The following is a 21,028-nucleotide window of genomic DNA, read 5'->3' as shown; positions in this document are numbered from 1 at the left end:
CTACCACACATGAGGACAGGTCTTGCTAGAACTTTATATGCTTTTAACCTGGTATGTTTTTGGGTTTTCGTGGTTGTGAAAACCTGGTTGATGGTTCTTAAGGCTCCATTAAAATTTTGAATATTTTCAGATATATCAGTAACAGGTAAATATGTCAAATTATAACCTAAATATTTAAATGAGTTTACCTGTTCTAATGTATGGGTTCCAATGCAAATTTTACTCCTAACTGGCTGTTACCTTGGAATGCCATAACGCACCTATTGTATAATTTTTATACTGTATAACAACAGAAACTTTTGTGTATGTTTAATATTTATGTTTTTAAATACAAAATGTATGTTAAGAAAGCTTTTTTTTTTAAATCATCTCGCGACCTTTCTCAGCTCTTTACACACCTCCCAGGGGTCGCGACCCATACTTTGGGAACCACTGATCTAATGTACACAATTGAAATACAAAGTAATTAAACAGGATATGAATGACAATATTGCTATATTATTTATTACACCTTCCATATAAAAGATACAAAGTTAACAAAGACATTGTTGTCATTAAATGCTCCATGTATTTTACAATGTGTGAAACAGAAAAACATACATCGTACAAAATAATAACCAGTCTATTTATAACCTGCGTTTAGACCATACAAAAAAATCTTCCTAAAAATAATTATTTACAAACTTCTTATAACTTGAGAAATTAATTTAATTTCTCTTCAGTCACTGGGTTCCATATTCTTGAATAGAAATGGCTTGTGTGATGCTCTATATATTTAGATTGTAAAAAAAAATCAGTGCCCTTTCATATTTGTATTAGTTATTCACAGGTGAGTCTTTGGTAGAATGTATATTTACTGTGGAATGTAGGAATTTGTTATGAACTAAAACCATAAGGATTGCATTATATACACTCGTATACACACACACAGGAAGGGTGAGAAGGTACAGGGACAGCTAGGGTTGCCTGGTGTCCCATACTTAGGACCAAAAAAATCCTGTCCGATATTGACCTGGTACAGGATGTCAGAATCCCATATTTATGGACACTATGTCGTAAGTTTCTTATATTTTATATTTTTGAAGTTGCAAGAGATTGAAAATTGCTAACAAATGCCAAAAAAAAAGGAACCATTTTAAGAAAAATGTACAAGTTTACCAAAAGGTCAATACTTTCATTTAATAATTTTCTATAACATGACCTTAGCAATAACATTTTCTAAATAAAAATCCCAGATATCAATACTGTGCCTCCAAAATTTTAATACAAACGTATACGGAGTGCAAGAAAGTGATAGGTTTGCCTTATATTGTGCTTTTAACACGCTATTGAATGATGTGCATGGATTTCTCCCAATCTTAGAAATTCGTACCGGTATTTTTTCTTGAGCTAAACATCAAGACTGTCCTTTATCGGCATTCTGAAAACCTGGCAACCCTAGGGACAACATACGCCCCCTTATCCAAAAAAAATTTGAAACTAAAACAATTTTTAACGTTTGCACTGACTCACGTTATTTCTTTGTTTAGTTTGTTGTCTACTTCAAAATGTCGTTCTTTTCTAGTAGAAGACTATCTTTTCTAGTTTTTAATTCTAGTTCTTCACATAACGTTAGTGTATACACCAACTTCTATAGAATTTTTCTTATAATGTTCTACCTAAAATGTGTGTATATAATCTGGTCTCTCACTGCCTATCTTACAATAACTAATATGACACACGCACGCACGCACACATACACACCAATAGGTTCGTTCCAACGACAGTCAGGAAAAGTCCGTAACTAACGTGAGCATGCGCAGTACAGAAAAAGCGTTCCAACACAATCCGAACCAGTCCTGAACCGGAAACATGTACTGCAGTCGGGCGTTCCAACAAGCTTTTGACACGGGTTCGGAACGGTCAGAAGTAGTCAGTGGATTGAGGCATGTACGGAAGAGTACGCGAGACGCGCATGCGCATAAGCTCACCAACGTCTCCTGGATACTGAAGAAAGACATGATCGACTGTTCACATCATTGAGGTTAAGATGAAAAGTGACAGTGCAGACGAATAATAAAACTAGAGATTTAATTTAAATTTTCGCCAAAAAGAAAGGGAATGGAAATTATTTGGGTATTGAAATAGTTAATTACAATTTCAACATGCAGCTTTGATTAAAAGTATAATAAAGAACGTACATATTAATAATAATTTTAAAAAATAACTATTTTTAGATGATAATCCCCCAGTACAAGACATTGAATTATCCATATTTTTTGTCATCTTTTTATAGAAAATGATCGAAATTCTATTTTCTGCAATTAAAATTAGCTGTGAAACGATAATAATTAAGCATCCCGTTCTTAGCAAAGATGATCACAGTTATAGCATCTCTGGATTTAGTACACAACAATCCGAGAAAGCGTTCCAACATCGTCCAGTTGTTTCAATCCCATAGCAGATGCTCAACTAGCGCATGCGAATAAGATGGTACAGGAACCGTACATGAACTGATCCATGAACCGCCTGTTGGAACGAACCTAATATAGTTGAGAAATAGACTCAGATAGTCGAGTTATGGTATAAAGCAGTATTTAAAAAACTTTTAGCAGAGTAACAGACAGTAACTCAGGCAGTCTTCTTCTTACTCTCTATGATCTTGAATGTTTCCCAGATGTCGTCGCCTAAAAGGGCAGGCTCTTCAAATGCAGCAAAGTGGCCTCCCCGAGGCATGGCAGTGAATCTTACAAGGTTGGGATATTTTTCCTCCACAAGACACTTCGGTGAATATATCAGCTCATTTGGAAACATGGCGCATCCCGATGGTACTCTGCATGGGATGCTGTAAGCGAGAGAGAAAAATTACTTTCTGGAGTCAATTTCAAGCAAAACGCCATTTTGTGTTATTTTTCCCAATAAAGACACATTAAATCTAACGAAGAATAATGTCTATTTGAGGTGTAAATGAGGTGGAAAGCAATGGTGAATCGTTTGAACACGGTGAAGATTGGACTTTTCCTATTGCTGGTGATGAAACAGGAAATCGAGTTTTTAAGATTGGCTCTATCTTCGTCTTCAGGTGATCAAACTACAGAACCTCTGTTACCCGAAATGAAGGGGTCTGAACTTATTTCGGATAAAAATGTTGTTGTTGTTGTTTTCTAATGCCAGGCGTTTGACAATAAAGTCATTTGACCTCTTGCACTCCAATATGTTAAATGGCAAGTTGTAGCCGATTTAAGTGAACACCATATTTTAACGTTTTGGTGGCTACTTCATTCACACACAACCCCCAGAATGTCTGGAGGACCACACCTGCTGTTGGTCGACAGGTCCATTGGACCTAGCTGGGAGATCTTGTTGATCACCAGCTTTCCCTCCTTAAGCCACTGGAGGACGATTTTAGTGCCATAGCAGGTCAGCATTAGGAACAGAAAAGTAGAAAGAGGAGGAAGGAAAGGGAAATGAACCCCTAGGCCTCGAATGCTCTAATGCCGTCGGGGTCGAAGAAAGTAAGAGTTCAGTCAGAGGACTGGATAGGAAAGGGTAAAGAGGGAATTAGGTATTGGATAGAGGAAAATTATACCAAATTCAGTCATTAACTCATCAAGCTGACCAGTGCTAATGGATGAGTAGCCCCTCCCTTTAGTTCAGCTCGTAAAATTATGCTTACTAACAGCTGCACCACGGGAAGGTAGGGATGGGACATTGGGTATTTGTCCAGGTTGGTTCTTTAAAGCCTTCAATGGGAAGGATTAATGGCTCTCCCCCCTGTATCCGACAGATACCCTTTTGCAGCCTTTGTATAGGGGTCCTTTTTAGACTTAAAACTGACTCATAAGTTGTATACATGAAAGCATAATATGTATTTAAAAAAGTTTATACAATGTGTACGTAAGTACCAAATATAAATATTGATCCTTCACTGTTTCTTAAAGAATAAGTCAGGAAATGTTCTTTTGGGCTCTTTGTTCGCATCTTTTTCTGGCAGCAGTGTCACTCCTGCTTGGTGCTGGGGGGGGGGGGGGGTTAGCCAGCTCTTGTAAACAATATCAATATCAACGGATACCTAGTCATTGTGGTATACCTGGAAACGAGAAAGTCGATAATATTGCAAAACAGGCAACATATTTGCAACCAAGACCTCTTCAAGTGATATCTCTATCCAATGCTTTTGCTTCAGTAAAGTCTCATTTTACAAACCTATGGATCAACAATTGGCTCTCTTCTGACAAAGGAAAAATTTTACAGTCTGTACAAAAGAAACCAAATGACCTGGACATGTACAAAAACTTGCCCAGACATGTTCAAACATTTTTAACAAGAGCCAGAACAGGTCACATTTCACTCAATTGTACCTACACCGATTTCACATTTCTGATAATCCTACTTGTCTGTGGTGTAATAATCATGGTGAAGATCTGGAACACATTCTTCTATACTGTCCATCCATAAACCACAAAAGAAGTAAATTAAAATCATCAGTACCAGTTGCAGAAGACACAGCCCTGCAGTATATATTGACTACACCCCACCTCTGGCTACTAGCAATAGGCATCTATAATGAACACCGATCAAAATACCCCTCATTTCTCGTGAAAAACAACAACTGAATAGACTACAGTGGACTGTAGTGGACTTTATGTTGTCAGCAAACAGCTGGATACATTAAGAAGATTGATTGTAAACAATAGAACATGTTTGAATAATTTCAAGCAAAAATTGTTCTGGGGCCGGGTATCGATCACAAGACCCTTCGCTTAGCGCACGAATGCTCTCCCTACTGAGCTACCCCAGGAACTATACACGACACCGTCACAATTTTCCCTTTATATCCACACAACTCAAATGGGCTGACAAGACGCCAGAACCCAACTCTGAGTGCACACAAATTCTGTGTGACTTAAATTGTGGCTTCCTGTTAACGTACCTCCAGTAACGAAATATATTATGCAAATCTGGCTTTCAAGTAATGTTTCCTTGAAATTATTCAAACCTGCTTTACAGGGAGCTATTACCTGAAAGCCAGATTTGCACGATTTTATTTTTTTTTTGTAGGTTATTTTACGACACTTTATCAACATCTTCGGTTATTTAGCGTCTGAATGAGATGAAGGTGATAATGCCGGTGAAATGAGTCCGGGGTCCAGCACCGAAAGTTACCCAGCATTTGCTCATATTGGGTTGAGGGAACACCCCGGAAAAAACCTCAACCAGGTAACTTGCCCTGACTGGGAATCGAACCCGGACCACCTGGTTTCACGGCCAGACATGCTGACCGTTACTCCACAGGTGTGGACGATTTGCACAATAGAACATGTTGTTGCCCTCGTATGCATTCCTCTGACCTACTTAGTGACAACTACTTGTCTTGGAACTGCTTCTACCTTGCCCTTTTATTTTACTCATAAACTGTTTAAATTAAAAATAAATATAACAGGAGTGTACCATACATTGTACCGGTACATAAATTTTTAAGTTTAGAGCAATAAAACCTGTAAGTAAATGAAAGAGTAAATAAAGGGCGTTAATTACATTTTCATATATTTGTTTTACTGTAAATAAAATATTTTAATATTATAACATGATTAAAAAATCACGCAAAAATTTATTATTGTTTTATATATTTGATCACCTTTCAGAACTGGATCTACATAGTACGAATATATATGTAAATTTTAACGAGCTTTCAAATTATGCAATCAAATTTCACGTATCGCAAGTAGTTTTCGAGTTTTTCACTTTTCATAAATTTCTTGATTTCTTTATTTCTTTTGTTTTTGTTTTTCTCAATATTTCTTATTAATTTCATCCCCCCCCCTTTTTCTCCACTTAAGATAGGTTTCATAATCCATTTCTGCTTCTGCCATTGTAGGCAGTATTTTACCGGCTGATGCTCAACCTGTTATCCAGGAGCCAGATCCCGTGCTATGGCAGCCATATATAGTGCGATCAGTTATGTTTTCCTAAAAGTGAGTCCCCACCCGTTTGCCACATACTGGAAGGAGTAGCAGTCCTAGTACAGCTGTTCCTGAGTGTGTGTTGTGTTGTTCGTTTCTTAATTCGACAGTATACATAAAGTGTTTTATGCCTCATGAGTTTACAATGGCACAGAGTGTCTTTATTTACGATTCATATATGTTAACTCAGTCGGCTCGTGAAGTTCGAAGAAGGTTTCAAGAAAGATTCCTGGGTGTAGACAGTCCGTAATCTTTATCATAAATTTCAGGAAACTGGAAGTGTCCAGTCTAAGAAACCAAAAAAGCAATGTAGGATTCTCACCGAAGAAAGATTATATGACATTCGTAATGGTTTAGAAAATTCTCTTAGAAGAGATGCGAAAAGTGTGTGGAGAATGAAGGTGGGCAGTTTCAACAGCTCATTTGATAATTTGGTACATAATGAGCCTCTTAAATTTGCTTCTGTACTGTTGTATGGTTGGTTTGTTTTATTTTCTTACCCTCCTGCTAATCATCAAGACCCACCTAACGAGCGGCATAAATTTGTTTGTGCGAGATCGTGCGTATTTGCTTGGTTTCCGCACAAAACCAATCAGTGGAAAGTTTAAAATTCCACATTCAGTATTCCCAACCTAACACACATAACAATTTCCCTCTTCTTACCGCTTAAGTGACATATTGATTTCACTGCTTTAGGCTTTTAACATATTATTTTTAGAGACGTTCAACATAGTAATAATTATAAATTGGAAACTTACCACTGCAATTTCACCTAAATTGCACTGTTAATTATTGTTTTTAAATATTTGCAAGAATTAAGTAAACTCTACAACTCCACTATAAAGTTACTGCATTCGTGATGCAAGTAACATTAAGGAAGCCGTGAAAAAATCAACAAGATTCCAGACTCATCATAGACTGGGGAAAAAAAAAAGACAGACGTATATCATGGCCTGCTGGAGTATAGTAAACACAGAAAACATTTTAAAGCAACAATGTTGAAGATAGATATTTTTGTTTTGCAAATTTGCCATCACTGAACAGAAACCAAGATGGAGATTTCATTGCAACTAATTAGAAATTCCTCTTTCAGGTATGTAATAAACGATCTTCGCACACAATAATGTACGATACACGAGCGGTATGTTTTCTTTCAATTCTCGGAAATTAAAGAAGCTCAACTACGTTTCACTTTTTCAAACTTTTCCTCGAACATGAAAACTTCAACATACAGCTCTTGTAACGCATATTACTATTGTTTATTGTTGTATGGTTGATTTGTTTTATTGTTTTACTGTCCTCCTAATCACTGAGACTTGGCTAACTGGTTATCCAGTTAACGAGTGGCGTAAATTTGTTTGTATATTTTTGGTTTGTTATATTATTTTACTCTCACAATAATCACCGGCTAACTGGCTAACAAGTGCGAGTTCGCCCATAGTCAGAACACTCCAGTGGAAAGCAAAACTGATCGCACCGTATACGAAGAACCCCGTAGATTCTAATTCAGAGAATGTGCATTCATAAATTTATAAAACCAAAAAAATCAAAAGTATGTGGATGCATTACGGGAACTTACGTGTCCAGTTGCAATGCAAACTGTGCTTTATTGAATGTTTCACTATACAGTCGCATTGAAGTTGTGATGGACCCAGTTACCCAGTAGATCATCACATTGTCTAGCAAGTCCGCCAATTTGTACTTTCTTGTCAAACCTCCATCTGACAAAGACTTCCACTCATTTTCAGTCCATGTTGAGAATTTTTCCAATATGTAAGCTGCCAAGCCAACTGGAGAAGTTCTTAATGCCACTCCTTAATGAAAAGAAAACAGGAAGATATATTACGTTATACATTTTTTAACAAAATATATTTAAGAAATGGGAGAAACTGAATATATCAGGTCTTTTCAATGTATGGCATGTGTACCGTAACTTGACACGTGGAAATTTTTTATAGTACGTGGATTCTAACCAGTGGCGGTTCCTCGGGGGAGGGAAGGGAGGAACGTCCTCCTCACATTTTTCTTCTTTTGAAAATAAATACCAAATAAAATATGTGCCTTGAAATTCGAGGAAGACTCGATAATTTTTAAGTTCACAGCTATAAGAAGAACTCGGATGATCGAGTTTTAAACGACGCGCGCTCATGTGCTGTAGAAAACTGTGAGAAAAATGCGAGATTGTCTGTGTAGAGGAAAGGCACTCCATTCTTCCTCTACTGCAGTTAACATACATAGATAACAGTGCACTAGCGGCCAGAGAAAGAACCAGAGTTTTAAAGAGAGTACATGAACGGAGAGGGAGGAGATCCTCCTCTGAATCAGCGCATGGGCGGGAAATAGAAACCGACTGGTCGTGCAGCAAGCTCGTTACTGCTGCCATCTAACGATCTTGCATTCAACTAGACTAGAACACATCTAGGAGGAGGCACAACAAAAACAGTTTTAACGCAACGCTTTGAAAGACACCATATAAACTTTTTTTTTTAATTATAAATCATAAATATTATTCATTGCACTTTATATAGGCTGCTATTCATGGTTTGAAACTTTCGTGGATATTTGAAAGTTAAAGTCGGGTTAATGTAAAACAAAGAGGAAGTAGTTCTACGTAGTTGGCCCCTGAAATTCACTTCCATTCATTGTTTACTAGCCAGGGCATCAGCCAAGTTGTCAGTTTTGTACAAATATATTTGAAACTGAAAGTAGGTACTCCAAACTACATCATTTTTAACATAAAAAATTAATCGGCCACCGGCAGCTTTGAACAATAATGATAGTATGACTTTACAAGAACTGACATTCTTCAAAAGCATGTGATACTGAACTTGTAAAATGTACATGTGGCAACAGGGATCACGTGGGTGGGTGCAGTGTTCTCGCTTTCCTTAGATTATTTCCCATTCCCATTTCCATTTCCGTAAAACGGTTCCGGTTACGAGTTAGTAGCTGGTCTCTTCCAACACGTGTGATGCTGTAGTGTGCTCGAAAAATGCTACGAGGTTGTGAATTTCCTTGTAATTGTTAATTTGTGCAATTATTCAACAATGAATGGAAGTGAAATCATAACATATTTTGGACAATTTAGGAAACTCAGTTTACAAGAACAGATTATTGCTATACAGAAGGGAAGGCCAACCCCAACACTACCTGGTCTTACATGTATGCATGTAGGCTAATTTGTAGCATGTTTCATTCAAGAAGGTGTCATTTAGTGCTGTTAATTTATTTCATCCTCTTAAGAAATATGCAGGAGCCGCCACTGATTCTAACATATTATAACTTAGCATGGAGAGAGAGGGGGGGGGGAGGTAAATCGTGCAAGTCAAATATCTTTAGCATTTCATGTCACAGTTTGCCACTAACATTCAGCAATGATTAATGTTGTGGCTTACTTAAGAAAATAAAAATTGTGTTACTATAGTAGTAATAATAATAATAATAATAATAATAATAATACAAAAAATGAAGAAACCAACTGGTGAATTGGTAATATTGCCCTTCATTGCTTCCTTCTTACTTAGTTACTTACAAATGGCTTTTAAGGAACCCGGAGGTTCATTGCCGCCCTCACATAAGCCTGCCATCGGTCCCTATCCTGTGCAAGATTAATCCAGTCTCTATCATCATACCCCACCTCCCTCAGATCCATTTTAATATTATCCTCCCATCTACGTCTCGGCCTCCCTAAAGGTCTTTTTCCCTCCGGTCTCCCAACTAACACTCTATATGCATTTCTGGATTCGCCCATACATGCTACATGCCCTGCCCATCTCAAACGTCTGGATTTTAAGTTCCTAATTATGTCAGGTGAAGAATACAATGTGTGCAGTTCTGCGTTGTGTAACTTTCTCCATTCTCCTGTAACTTCATCCCGCTTAGCCCCAAATATTTTCCTAAGCACCTTATTCTCAAACACCCTTAACCTTTTTCCTCTCTCAGAGTGAGAGTCCAAGTTTCACAACCATACAGAACAACCGGTAATATAACTGCTTCCTTCACCTCACAAATTTATAGAAAAAAACAGAAGGAAAGAGATTGTATACAATTACATACAAATGGAATGTCTTCACAGTCTTCGACAAAAATTATTACAGTAGAACCCCGATTATCCGTCACCCTATTAACCGATTGGTGGATTATCCGACTGTCTATTTCTGGCTCTTCTTTTTTTCAGAAATAAATAACTTATATCAAATACTGTTTTGTACATCATATTAGTAGGTTATACATATGTTTTTGCTAGAGAGGTCATTAATTACAAGCCTTTATCGTTACACAGCATTGTCTACTGTTCGAATTGCCGTTCTATAATATAACTTGTATATAAAATGTCTTCCACGGATATTAACAGAAAACGTGTTGTGCTAAGTATATAAAAATGGAAATAATTGAATGGTATGAGAAAGAGAAACTGTGGCTCATCTCGCATCAGAATACGAGATTGGAGTTACAACTGAGCAATTTAATAAAATAAACAAGAATAAAGTGTAAAAAAAGTATGTAAATCTACAACATGAGACCTCCTTTATTCCTATCTTTCCTAAGACAGTCATTACAAAGGGTTTCTTGCTCCTTAAAAAACCGTTGTTCACAACCAGGCTTAAATTAGTGAATTTCTGATCCACTACCTAGCAGTGGCGTAGCGTCAATGTAAGCTAAAAAGCTTAGCTTCCCCAGTTAATAATAATTTCATAATAAACCGGCAGTTTATGGAGAAAATTATTTATTAATTTTAATATAATTTTTATTTACGCATTAAATATTGTGATGCGGCAGCTCAGGATGATTTGTGATGCAGCAGTAAACAAGAAGCCTGCACACACCAGCTTCCAAGCAAACTGGTTTCTTCTGTGTAATCCACCCCGCAGATTTTCCATCCCTTTCTAACTAAACTACCCTAGTCGCAAGGCTCGCAAGAAGCAAGCTTTAACATTTAAAATAAGTAGTTTCCGAGTTATCCCTTTTCGTCAGTTGTGTTCAGTTGAAGTGTTAGTGTGCATTGTGGCTGATATAATAAATTATGAGCGAAATAACAGTTCCTGACACCAGTTTACTTGAATTTTTTTAGGACAATTGCATTATCAAGACTGACTTACGAACAAAAGTGTGATTTAAAAAACAAATGACCAACTCCCTTGCTGTCAATGAAGGACACAACCAAAAGACAGACGCATACTTACGTAATGATACTAATATTGTGATTTCTCTAAGTATGACAGGGAGTGAGCTAATGTTATACGTATACGTGTCTATTTGTTAAGAGATATGTGTAAACCGTGAAATCATATTTTACTACGTATCATTTGACGTCATGCCTTCTTGGTGTTACGATGTTCCAACCAATCTTCGACTGCTGACTTGAAATTGACTACTATTTATTTTAAGACTGTATTTTTGTAATACGTTTTCTCATATTGCATGAAAGACAACTTGAGTTAACTTCCCCTGCTCAAAATTTAATGCTACGCCACTGCTACCTAGCGAGTTAAATACAAGACCACGGAGGAAATTACAAAATCTTTCGTGGTACGGATTATCCGATTTTTTCGATCAACCGTTCAGTCCATCCCCTTCATTACCACGGATAACAGAGGTTCTACTGTACTTCAACAGATTAGTGGAACATTATAAAGAAAAGGGCGCAAATAGCCATAGTAGCTAAAGCACCCTTTTTAAACCCCACTAACTAACTATATAATGACATGTATATTTTATTCTATTTTTGGGGTGTGAAGGGGGGAGGAAGCGAAGTAAATTAAAAACATGTGAACTTACCCACAGTATCTGGCTTGGTGGCCTGAAGGTGCATGTATCCTGATTCTTCTAATAGTCCTGCGAAGTGTTTTCCAAGAGGGTACATCTTATCAACATAAGCTTCGTCAACAATTAAAGAAGGCCAGAAACTTCCAAGAAAACGCTTTAGAGTTGCAGTAAATGAGTTTGCGAAACACATATTCGAATGAAGACCAAGAACACTGAAAGCAAAACATATATACCGATATAACACACATGAACAGTATAACTTTCGAATCACTGAACTAGCACTCTACTGCTGATCTACGAGACGCAGATATCGAATGATCCCTGCTTAAACACAATAGTTCTGAACATTTTACAGAGTGGAAGGGGACAGATGCACCAAAATTTAAGAGGTGATTCTACATGTTAAATGTAACAAAACTTAAGAAGTATAGGTACTATTTACCCCTCTGCTTAAATTTTTAGCGGGGTGAATCTTATCCCTTTACTCTTCCCCCATTGTTGCGCCATTGATTCCAAAATACAGGGAGGTGCATAAGTAGGTATACAGTAATACAATATAGTTTTATTAAGTACAAGGCCTGCATACCGTCAATTTAACTGCCTGATCGATCTGTTATCGATTGTAATCCTCATTTGTACTAAGGCCGTGACTCAAAGCTACATTTTCAGCTGAAGTGACTAAATAGCCGGATGTGACGTCAGAAGTTAATGATCCAAAACTACATAGTGCGTAGCAATCAAGCCCGTAGTAGCTAGTAAACGAAAATGTTCGCTTGATTGATGACTTGTTCACTAAACAAACATGGATACCTCATCAGCAATTGGCGTTATGAAATCTGAAAATGCTTTGGAAGTGAAATAATGTAAATATAATGTAGAATAAAACCTTAACTTTGAACATTGACATTGTTAGTGCTTCTGTACAATGTTTTAAACATTATTGTAATATATTAAGCCCTTATCTTTTCCATATCGTAATGAAACTGCATTAGGACACTGCCTTCTTAACAGCGGCGGTTCCTCATAGGAGCACATGAACACCTTAAAGACCAACAATAATCATACATATTACTGTATTAATATTATTATTATATCTATTACTTTCCAATGTGCAATGGCATTCCTACATTTTTCATCTCGAGAGAATGTCCCATTCGTGTGTCGTGTGTCTTTAAATCTCCATTGGACAGGCTGACAGCAGCTCGCACAATTTTTCTCTAGCAGGGTGGAATAGCCTGAGGCGAGAATATTTTCTGGTTTGTTACAATGGTTACAATAGCTCTGCTCGCACAGGTCTTAACGTGCTAGTGACAGAGAAAGAGAGATGCTCCATCTCTCTTGGGTCTGGCATCGTGTTCCTTTCTCCCTCTTGCCTCGTTTTCTCTATTTACTCTTTCTTTTCAAAATACTGTTACGCACAGGGGCTGATTCTGTTGCCTTTTGTTCAGCAAAGTAAGGAAAATACAAGCTGCATTGGTACGTATTGAAAGTTGAAACAGTAACACTTGAAGTTTGGAGACGGACATGTGTGAAATTGTAAGTGTATTAAATTAAAAGAGAATTAAAAAATTCCTCTGTAACACCATGACAGAAGACCGATTAAGTACATTGGCTATGTTGACAGTGGAAAAAAAAAACTTGTTAACAACATTAGAGACTTCAATAATAAAGTTATTGATAAGTTTGCATCTCTCAAAACTAGGCGCATGGAGTTTCTCTACAAATAAATCTAGATCTTCAACACCATCTACAACAGCAGTGAAGGTGAGTCCTATGAATTTATTTTACTCTACTCTTGTTTAAGGGTTTTAATTTTGGTTTATTTGCGTAGATTTGGTACATGCATATTAGGCCTCGTGACTCAGCTATACGAGAATATATCAGTGTGTTCATTACTCATATTTTTTTTTTTGTGAACACCCATCCAAGAAAGGTACGAGCCGCCACTGCTTCTTAATTCAGTGATGCACCAGGCTGCACCGTGATGTCATGGTTTTTTAGAAAAAATAGTTTATGAAGAAGGCCATGTTTCAAGCATACATTTCCAAAGCTTCCTAGTGTGTAGTTTACAAGTCATCTAGTTGCTAGTCACTAGTGTGTAGTACGGTATGGACTTGAGCTTTGAGACAGGGCCTTAATAAAACTATATTGTATACCCACTTATGCACCACTTCGTATAGTTATACATGTGAAACATAGAACAGCCAGCTGTTTTAACTTTTTTTTTTTTTTTTTGACTGAAACATTCAACAAAACCAACAATGTAGAATCGTTTCATATAATGTAAGAAATACACTGAATACAGTACTCACCTTTTTGGGAAAAGAGTTCCCATATGTGTCACTACAACAGCACCCCAGTCTCCACCTTGTGCATAGAATTGTTTATGTCCAATCCTCTCCATCAGATTCTTCATCACGACAGCCACTTGTGCTGCACCCAGTCCTGGCTTTGAAGCACCCTCAGAAAAACCGTATCCAGGTAATGAAGGGGCCACGACTTCGAATACGAAGTCCACGTCCTTTCGTGGTGTAGTCAGCAGTGGAATTAATTCATAAAATTCACGCACTGAACCTGGCCAGCCGTGAAGAAGGAGAAGTGGAAGAACACGGATGTTTTTGTCAACTTTCTTCGGCTTTGCGTGAATAAAATGCAAATCAAGCCCATTCACGTTCGTCTTGAACTGTGGAAGAGAGTTCAGAAAAGCTTCCCTTTCTCTCCAATTGTATTTCGTCTTCCAAAACTCTACTACTTTCGTCAGGTAATTGGTGTTGAAGCCATATTCAAAGTTGACATTTTCCAAAGGTGGGGTGAGTTGCAAATGAAGATCCAAGCGTATGCCAAGATCATGTAGAATCTATTAAAAATAACAACAAAATTATAACAATAGACACATACACATAAATGAGTTTCAGTAACATTTTTTTATGATTCGGAAACATTCTAGTGACAATAAACGTGAATAAATCAAAGGCTGAGAGAAGAGAAGGCTTTGAATATCATTGAGACAAATTTAAATTATATTTATTACATACAGTAATTGAAAGAAATAAAACATGAAATTAAAAACACTTAAAATTATGTAAATATATATAGATTAACATTTAGCTCTGAAACATACACGTTATAAATTACTTATAGGTCTACTTCATCATATACAACACAGCAGTACAAATTTGAAACATTATTTCTACACCTATACAGGGTGCGAATTAACATTTCTGATGGGGAGGGGGGGATAGAATCCTAGATAGAGAATAGGCCTAAAATACATAAAATTATTATTATTATTATTATTATTATTATTATTATTATTATTATTAGTATTATTACGGCTCAACGTTTTGTCGCACTGAACTGCTTGTCTTGCATCTTGATCATAATAATAATAATAATAATAATAATAATAATAATAATAATAATAATAATAATAATAATAATAATAATATCCATGAGCAGGCTTAAGATAAGATGTGTAATTCCTAAGTTATTGATTTTTGTCAGCTTGCCGGTGATGATAATACAGAAATATTATTTTCTTTGCTTACTTTATACTTTATAACATAGGTATATTTGTCTTAAAACAATTATATTTTGTGAGGGGATAGAAGTAACCCCTGGCAGGGATGTTAATATGAATTTATGAGTGGGGATAACTTTCCAACAGGAGGGGAAATCCCCCCATCCCCCCGTTAATTCGCATCCTGCACCTATAAGCTTATGCAAAGTGGAATACTTATAATTATCTATAGTTATGTTGCCATAATGTTTGAGTAGATACTTTATGTGTAATTTCCATATCCTTAATACACTAGACGGAATATCTTTAATCCCAATGTAGTTAATCCAGAAAACTAATGGGTTAACAATTTAAGTTGTTGTAAATCTCATATTAATATTACAATATGCATGGTTTTGTAATTTTGATAAATTAGAAATTTTAGGTTAATACTGAATCATTAATTTAACTTTGCTTCACTAAGACATGATTTTGGTTTGATGGTCATTTATGACCATGGTTTATAAAATTATGTACTGAATAACTCACATATGTAAAAAAGGAATGGAAATCAATTAATCAATCAATAACTTAGAAATCTTCGTACACAAAGAAAAATTTGTAATCTGATAACAATGAATGTAATATTTTTAAATTGTCAAGAGACTCGAGAGTTAAATAAATAAGTAAAAAATTTCATAATCTTTACAAAAAAAAAAAACGCACGCACACACACAGTTGAGGTAATAAAATTAGTTTTGTTTCGTTGTATATCTGATCATGCGCACTGCCTCCTTTTTGGGACTTATAAAGTATCCGTGCGAGAAAACTTTTTTCTAAGACTGGTCGTGTGTATGCCCTTAACTAAAGTCAGATTGAGCAATAGATTACAGCTAGAGGTTAGCATTTCTTATAAAAACAAGGTTACATTACATCGTCTGAAACGTTGATTTTGAAACTTCTTATAGACTCGTCCACTTTTTGAGGCTGACCAACTCCCCACCACGTGCTTTTCAATTCAGGCAGTTGAGGTACTTGGTTTAAAATATAAGACAGATATCCAATCCCAACAGCTGTAAGCACTGTGATGATAAGCAGAAGTTTCCCCAAAAGCCCCATCCTGTCGTCTCTCTGGAAATAAAGAACATAAATTCTGTGAAACAGACATAATGTTGTATAATTCGTTGAATTCATTCTCTGAAGAGACCAGTCTTTAATGACAATTTTAAACTTCTCTCCATGCTAAAGGAGTAGCTACAACTTCTATCAAATCTTGCGGGGTTTTTTAGAGAACAAAGTAGCTGTGAAGATTATCATAGTACTTAAGTATTATCTGCAATTTCCAATACGCTATTGCTCCATTCCCTTTTTATTTTTAATTCTTAAGTGTCGTTAAATTAAAATACCTACAGAGTTTCTGTGTGAGTTTTCCCACAATTTTTTTACCTGTACTTATTTATAGTCTTCTTTTTTTTGTGTAGGTCATATTGCGACTTCCTGTAGTTTACTGTTGAGAATGCGCTGTTGTATTGTGTCTATTATTCCGTGACAATGGGGGTCCAATCCTGCTTCACCTTTATTTAATTGAAAATTAGTTATATTCAGTCGAGGAAAACCACGGAAAAAAACTTCGGCCAGATTGACCCCGGGACCTCCTGAACGCGAGTCTAGTACGTTACTACTGAGTCACCTCGCACAGTCTAAAAATGCAATTTTATTTATATCGCAAAAAAAATGGAATGTCTAGAACAAAATAAATCCAGATGACATTCTTATATCACACGTTTTCTGATTTTTAGTTTCTCTTTTTTAGTAATCATACTGTTTGCGGTTTGGAATTAAAAAATTAAGACATTTATGAAATTAGTCATCTGACTCCAAGCCCAAAAAATGTTATCCTAATTTTTGTGAAGAACCGAATTTGTGTGTTATTTGTGGATTTTTTTAAATTTAATATCACGTATAAATACAATGGAAATTGTAAATTAAGTAAAAGCGGATTTTAGCGAAATAGTCTAGTCACATAAGATTGAAAATTTGTAATGAGAACACAATACTGAAACAAGTTCCGCAATTCAAATATTTGGGCGTGATATATTACACGATAACAAATATCCCCAAATAAAACTTTGAAAATTTCACATAAGAAACTAAACTCAAATTTTATATGACTATGGCAGCCCTTGTTCCTCTGTAAAGAAATGAAAACTGGATCCTTAAAAGGAAGAAAGCATACAAGCGTAAGGAATTAAGTTTCTGCACGCAGTCAAGGAACGTATGAGCCACGATTGCATAAAAACTGAAACAATACGAGAAGACTGTCCCTGACTGAGAAGAATCCAGACAATATATTATTCGATATTTTCTCGTTAAAATGATAATTTAAATTCTGCTAAAATCGTCTTCTCCACCTACAAATCTATCCCTGGGGTAAGAAATTCCGCCTCTAGAAGTTTTCTCAACTCCGATATGTATGAAATACTTCACTGTCAGATTAGAAGAGCCGCAGGCAGATTTTTATTGTCGTCTGGAGGAATTACCAAGCGACATTTGGATTATTTAAATTGCACATCTGATGCTCTATCACACCTAGATAAGGGAAGGATAAAAGGTTTATATTTCTACGAAGAATTTGGTATTATGTATTTGCTCTTAAAGTAGAGAAAATAAAACTATTATTCATGTTTATCGCACAAATCATGCCTTTCGCAAAAAGAAGTAAAATCCGCGAAAACTGTCATAGATAAACTACATTCAACACTAAATGTGCACATATCTCTAACCACAGCTAAAAATAATTTTTCGCGTTTATCGTTAAAAAAACAGGGCCCTGTCCGAAGTAACATGAGATAGGCTTACGTGTGATGTTAATCTCTCAGTTTCAGGATTAGAATTTTTTTGAGGAACCATGAAACTAGATAGATTATTTCATTCACGATCACCCAATGTATATTGATTAAAAAAAACCCCTCATATTTGAGTTCCAGGACGGTGGAATGCGGTACTCAAAAGTGTATTTTTAATATTCAAAGTTCACTTCGTAACACTTCATACGACCATTACAGATCGCACAATCTTTATTGTAAAGTAAACATATCCTTTTAATCAGAATAATATTAAGTTCATTCTTGTCCATCCATCGCTGATTTAGCATCCTTTCGAGGTAGACAATTGGGACGTGAACAGCTAAGTTCATTCAATCATCAAAATTCTTTCATGGATGCGTGCTCTGCTGTCGTTCGTCTGATCCGTGGTCATATCACTATTTTTTAGTTGGTTATTTAAGACACTGTATCAGCTACTTGGTTATTTAGTGTCGATGGAATTGGTGATATCGAGATGGTATTTGCCGAGATATGACCGAGGATTCGCCATAGATTACCTGACATTTGCCTTACGGTTGGGGAAAATCTCAGAAAACCCCAAACATGTAATCTGCCCAAGCGGGAATCGAACACGCGCCCGAATGTAGCTCCGGATCAGAAGGCAAGCGCCTCTGCAGACTGAGCTACACCGGTGGCATTAATATCACTATTAAATAATAGTATAATTTTATCCATCTGCTTCTATTATGAATGGTAGTGCAAAATAGGAATAGGCCTACTTCTACGAAAGGTGGGCTCTACGGGATTTGAACCCAACTCCCAACTGAAGAAATCAAACTCTATGGTTCGGTTAGCGATGCGCAACATATCACTCATCAAGAGTATGAGTAGGACAAAGGATTGAAAAAAAGAAAAAAGTTTGTCGACTGCTGTAAAGCTTAGTGTTTGGCCTACGTGAGGGACGAGAGGAGGTGTGGTAGGCTCTAATGAAATAATTCTTACGAATATTACATTTGTCATGCATCCAATAATAACACAATTTCAAGCACAACTCCTCTTCTAATCATTAAAATAAAATTTTTATTTTTATAAGCCAAATATAGTATAAAAGTTTCACAGGGAATGCCCACACTATCTTAACAAAATTATTTTATTACCGGTATTTTGAAACATTACCGGTACTACTACTACTACTACTACTACTACTACTACTACCTAATCATTATTAGGCTCTATCTGAATCTTCACTTTTCAGGCCAAAATAAAATTGAAATATATTCTGCAACCCGTTTTATTAGGTACATTATTTCTTTACTAAACTTTTGGAATCTTTTCTCTTTTTAGTACGTAATAAAGCCAATTGGAATGCGGTACGAACATGAAATATAAGCATACTTTCTTAATTGTAGAGATCTGAATAAATACAACGGATAATATTGTTCTACACACTTTCATGGACCTACCTGGAAGCTCTCCTTCCTTGGTTACGTCTCTCAGCTCGGAATGCAAATCAGCAATGTCACTTCATATCTGGAGGCGTGAGCTAAGAACACGCACCCTCTCCTCCAAGACGAGCAACTTGTATTTTGACCTCCAGTTCCTCCAATCATAGAGCCTTGGAGGTGCTGTGTCACTGTTATTTTGTTCGTTCTGTACGGTTATGTAACGCATCGTAAGCCGGACAGGTTAGGTCGGCGAGTTGATTATACAGTTGCACTTCGACGGTCCAGTGTTGCCACTTTTATCAGCACAAAGTATCAGACCGCCTAAAAAATGAAATAAAAATATTAGTATCCTCTCTGTCTCATTTCTAACTATAGGATTTGGTACAGAGTCTTCTGTTGTACATGTTGAAAGTGACCTTCATGGAGTTGTTATAGTTTCGACACAAATTTGGGCTTAGTGCGAACAATTTTGTTTTTATTTTTTTAAGAGTGATACTGACGTCAGTATTTCAATATTGACAGTTCTTTGTAGTCGGAAGGGCGAGGTAGCAATAAAAGGATGTACAGTACGGTACATTTATAATATCTTATAGGTGAAAGAACAGAGAGCGCCATAAGGAAAAGTAGGGTGATAAACAGTGGCGCAACAACGTAATTTGTTTGGGGGGGGGGAGGGGCAAGAATTTTTATTTGTGCAATTTTCATGACAAGTCATACCATAATTGTGATATAGAGGGATTAACTATGCTGTACTATCAACTAGCTTACTTAAAACTATTATAAATGTAGTGAGCTAAACGAAGGTAGCAAGGAATGACACAATATTAACGTCATTATCAAATTTTATTTACGTTTTATTTTTTTTTTATTTCAGTAGGTTATTTTACGACGCTTTATCAACATCTCAGGTTATTTAGCGTCTGAATGAGATGAAGGTGATAATGCCGGTGAAATGAGTCCAGGGTCAAGCACCGGAAGTTACCCAGCATTTGCTCATATTGGGTTGAGGAAAAACCCCGGGAAAAAAACCCAACCAGGTAACTTGCCCCGACTGAGAATCGAACCCGGGCCACCTGGTTTCGCGGCCAGAAGCGCTAACCGTTTACGTTTTATTACTTCTACTTGTTATTTGTAAGAATATTTGACATACTGTACACACCTGTGGAGTAACGGTTAGCGCGTCTAGCCGTGAAACCAGGTGACCTGGGTTCGATTCCCGGTCGGGGCAAGTTACCTGGTTGAGGTTTTTTCCGGGGTTTTTCCTCAACCTAATATGAGCAAATGCTGGGTAACTTTCGGTGTTGGACCCCGGACTTATTTCACCGGCATTATCACCTTCATCTCATTCAGATGCTAAATAACCTAAGATGTTAATAAAGCGTCGTAAAATAACCTACTAAAATAAAATAAATATTTGACATATTGACGTATTAACTGAAAATGTAGTATTGTAGGGGGTAAGACTGCACTATTTAGCCCTCTGAATTTTTAGGCACATATTTTCTTCAGCAATTTTTTTATCTTGTATGGAGGAGGAACCCTAAGGCTTAC

The 21,028-nt window shown here is 36.5% G+C and overlaps 1 protein-coding gene across 1 annotated transcript; it reads right to left on the bottom strand.

The window, feature by feature from the left end:
• Positions 1-478: 478 nt before the first annotated feature.
• On the bottom strand, positions 479-19,669 carry LOC138716315 (juvenile hormone epoxide hydrolase 1-like). The gene is made up of 6 exons (XM_069849267.1): positions 19,496-19,669; positions 16,141-16,338; positions 14,021-14,565; positions 11,721-11,920; positions 7,522-7,756; positions 479-2,824 (listed from the first exon to the last, which is right to left on the bottom strand). Exons 2-6 carry the CDS (start codon positions 16,324-16,326, stop codon positions 2,611-2,613), a joined length of 1,380 nt encoding a protein of 459 aa, XP_069705368.1. The 5' UTR covers positions 16,327-16,338; positions 19,496-19,669; the 3' UTR covers positions 479-2,610.
• Positions 19,670-21,028: the final 1,359 nt, after the last annotated feature.

The sequence above is a fragment of the Periplaneta americana genome, chromosome 16, assembly GCF_040183065.1.
Source record: "Periplaneta americana isolate PAMFEO1 chromosome 16, P.americana_PAMFEO1_priV1, whole genome shotgun sequence".
NCBI lineage: Eukaryota > Metazoa > Arthropoda > Insecta > Blattodea > Blattidae > Periplaneta > Periplaneta americana.
Note: the sequence above shows the minus strand (reverse complement) of the source record. Positions and strands in the feature narration are given on the sequence as shown.

Coding starts and splice junctions, on each gene's coding strand:
- LOC138716315 (XM_069849267.1), bottom strand. CDS start 16,326: ATGGGGCTTTTGGGGAAACTTCTGCTTATCATCACAGTGCTTACAGCT. Junction 14,566..16,140: donor AAATCAACGTTTCAGACGAT/GTAATGTAACCT, acceptor TATTTTTAATAG/ATTCTACATGATCTTGGCAT. Junction 2,825..7,521: donor TTTGCATTGCAACTGGACAC/GTAAGTTCCCGT, acceptor TCTCGCTTACAG/CATCCCATGCAGAGTACCAT.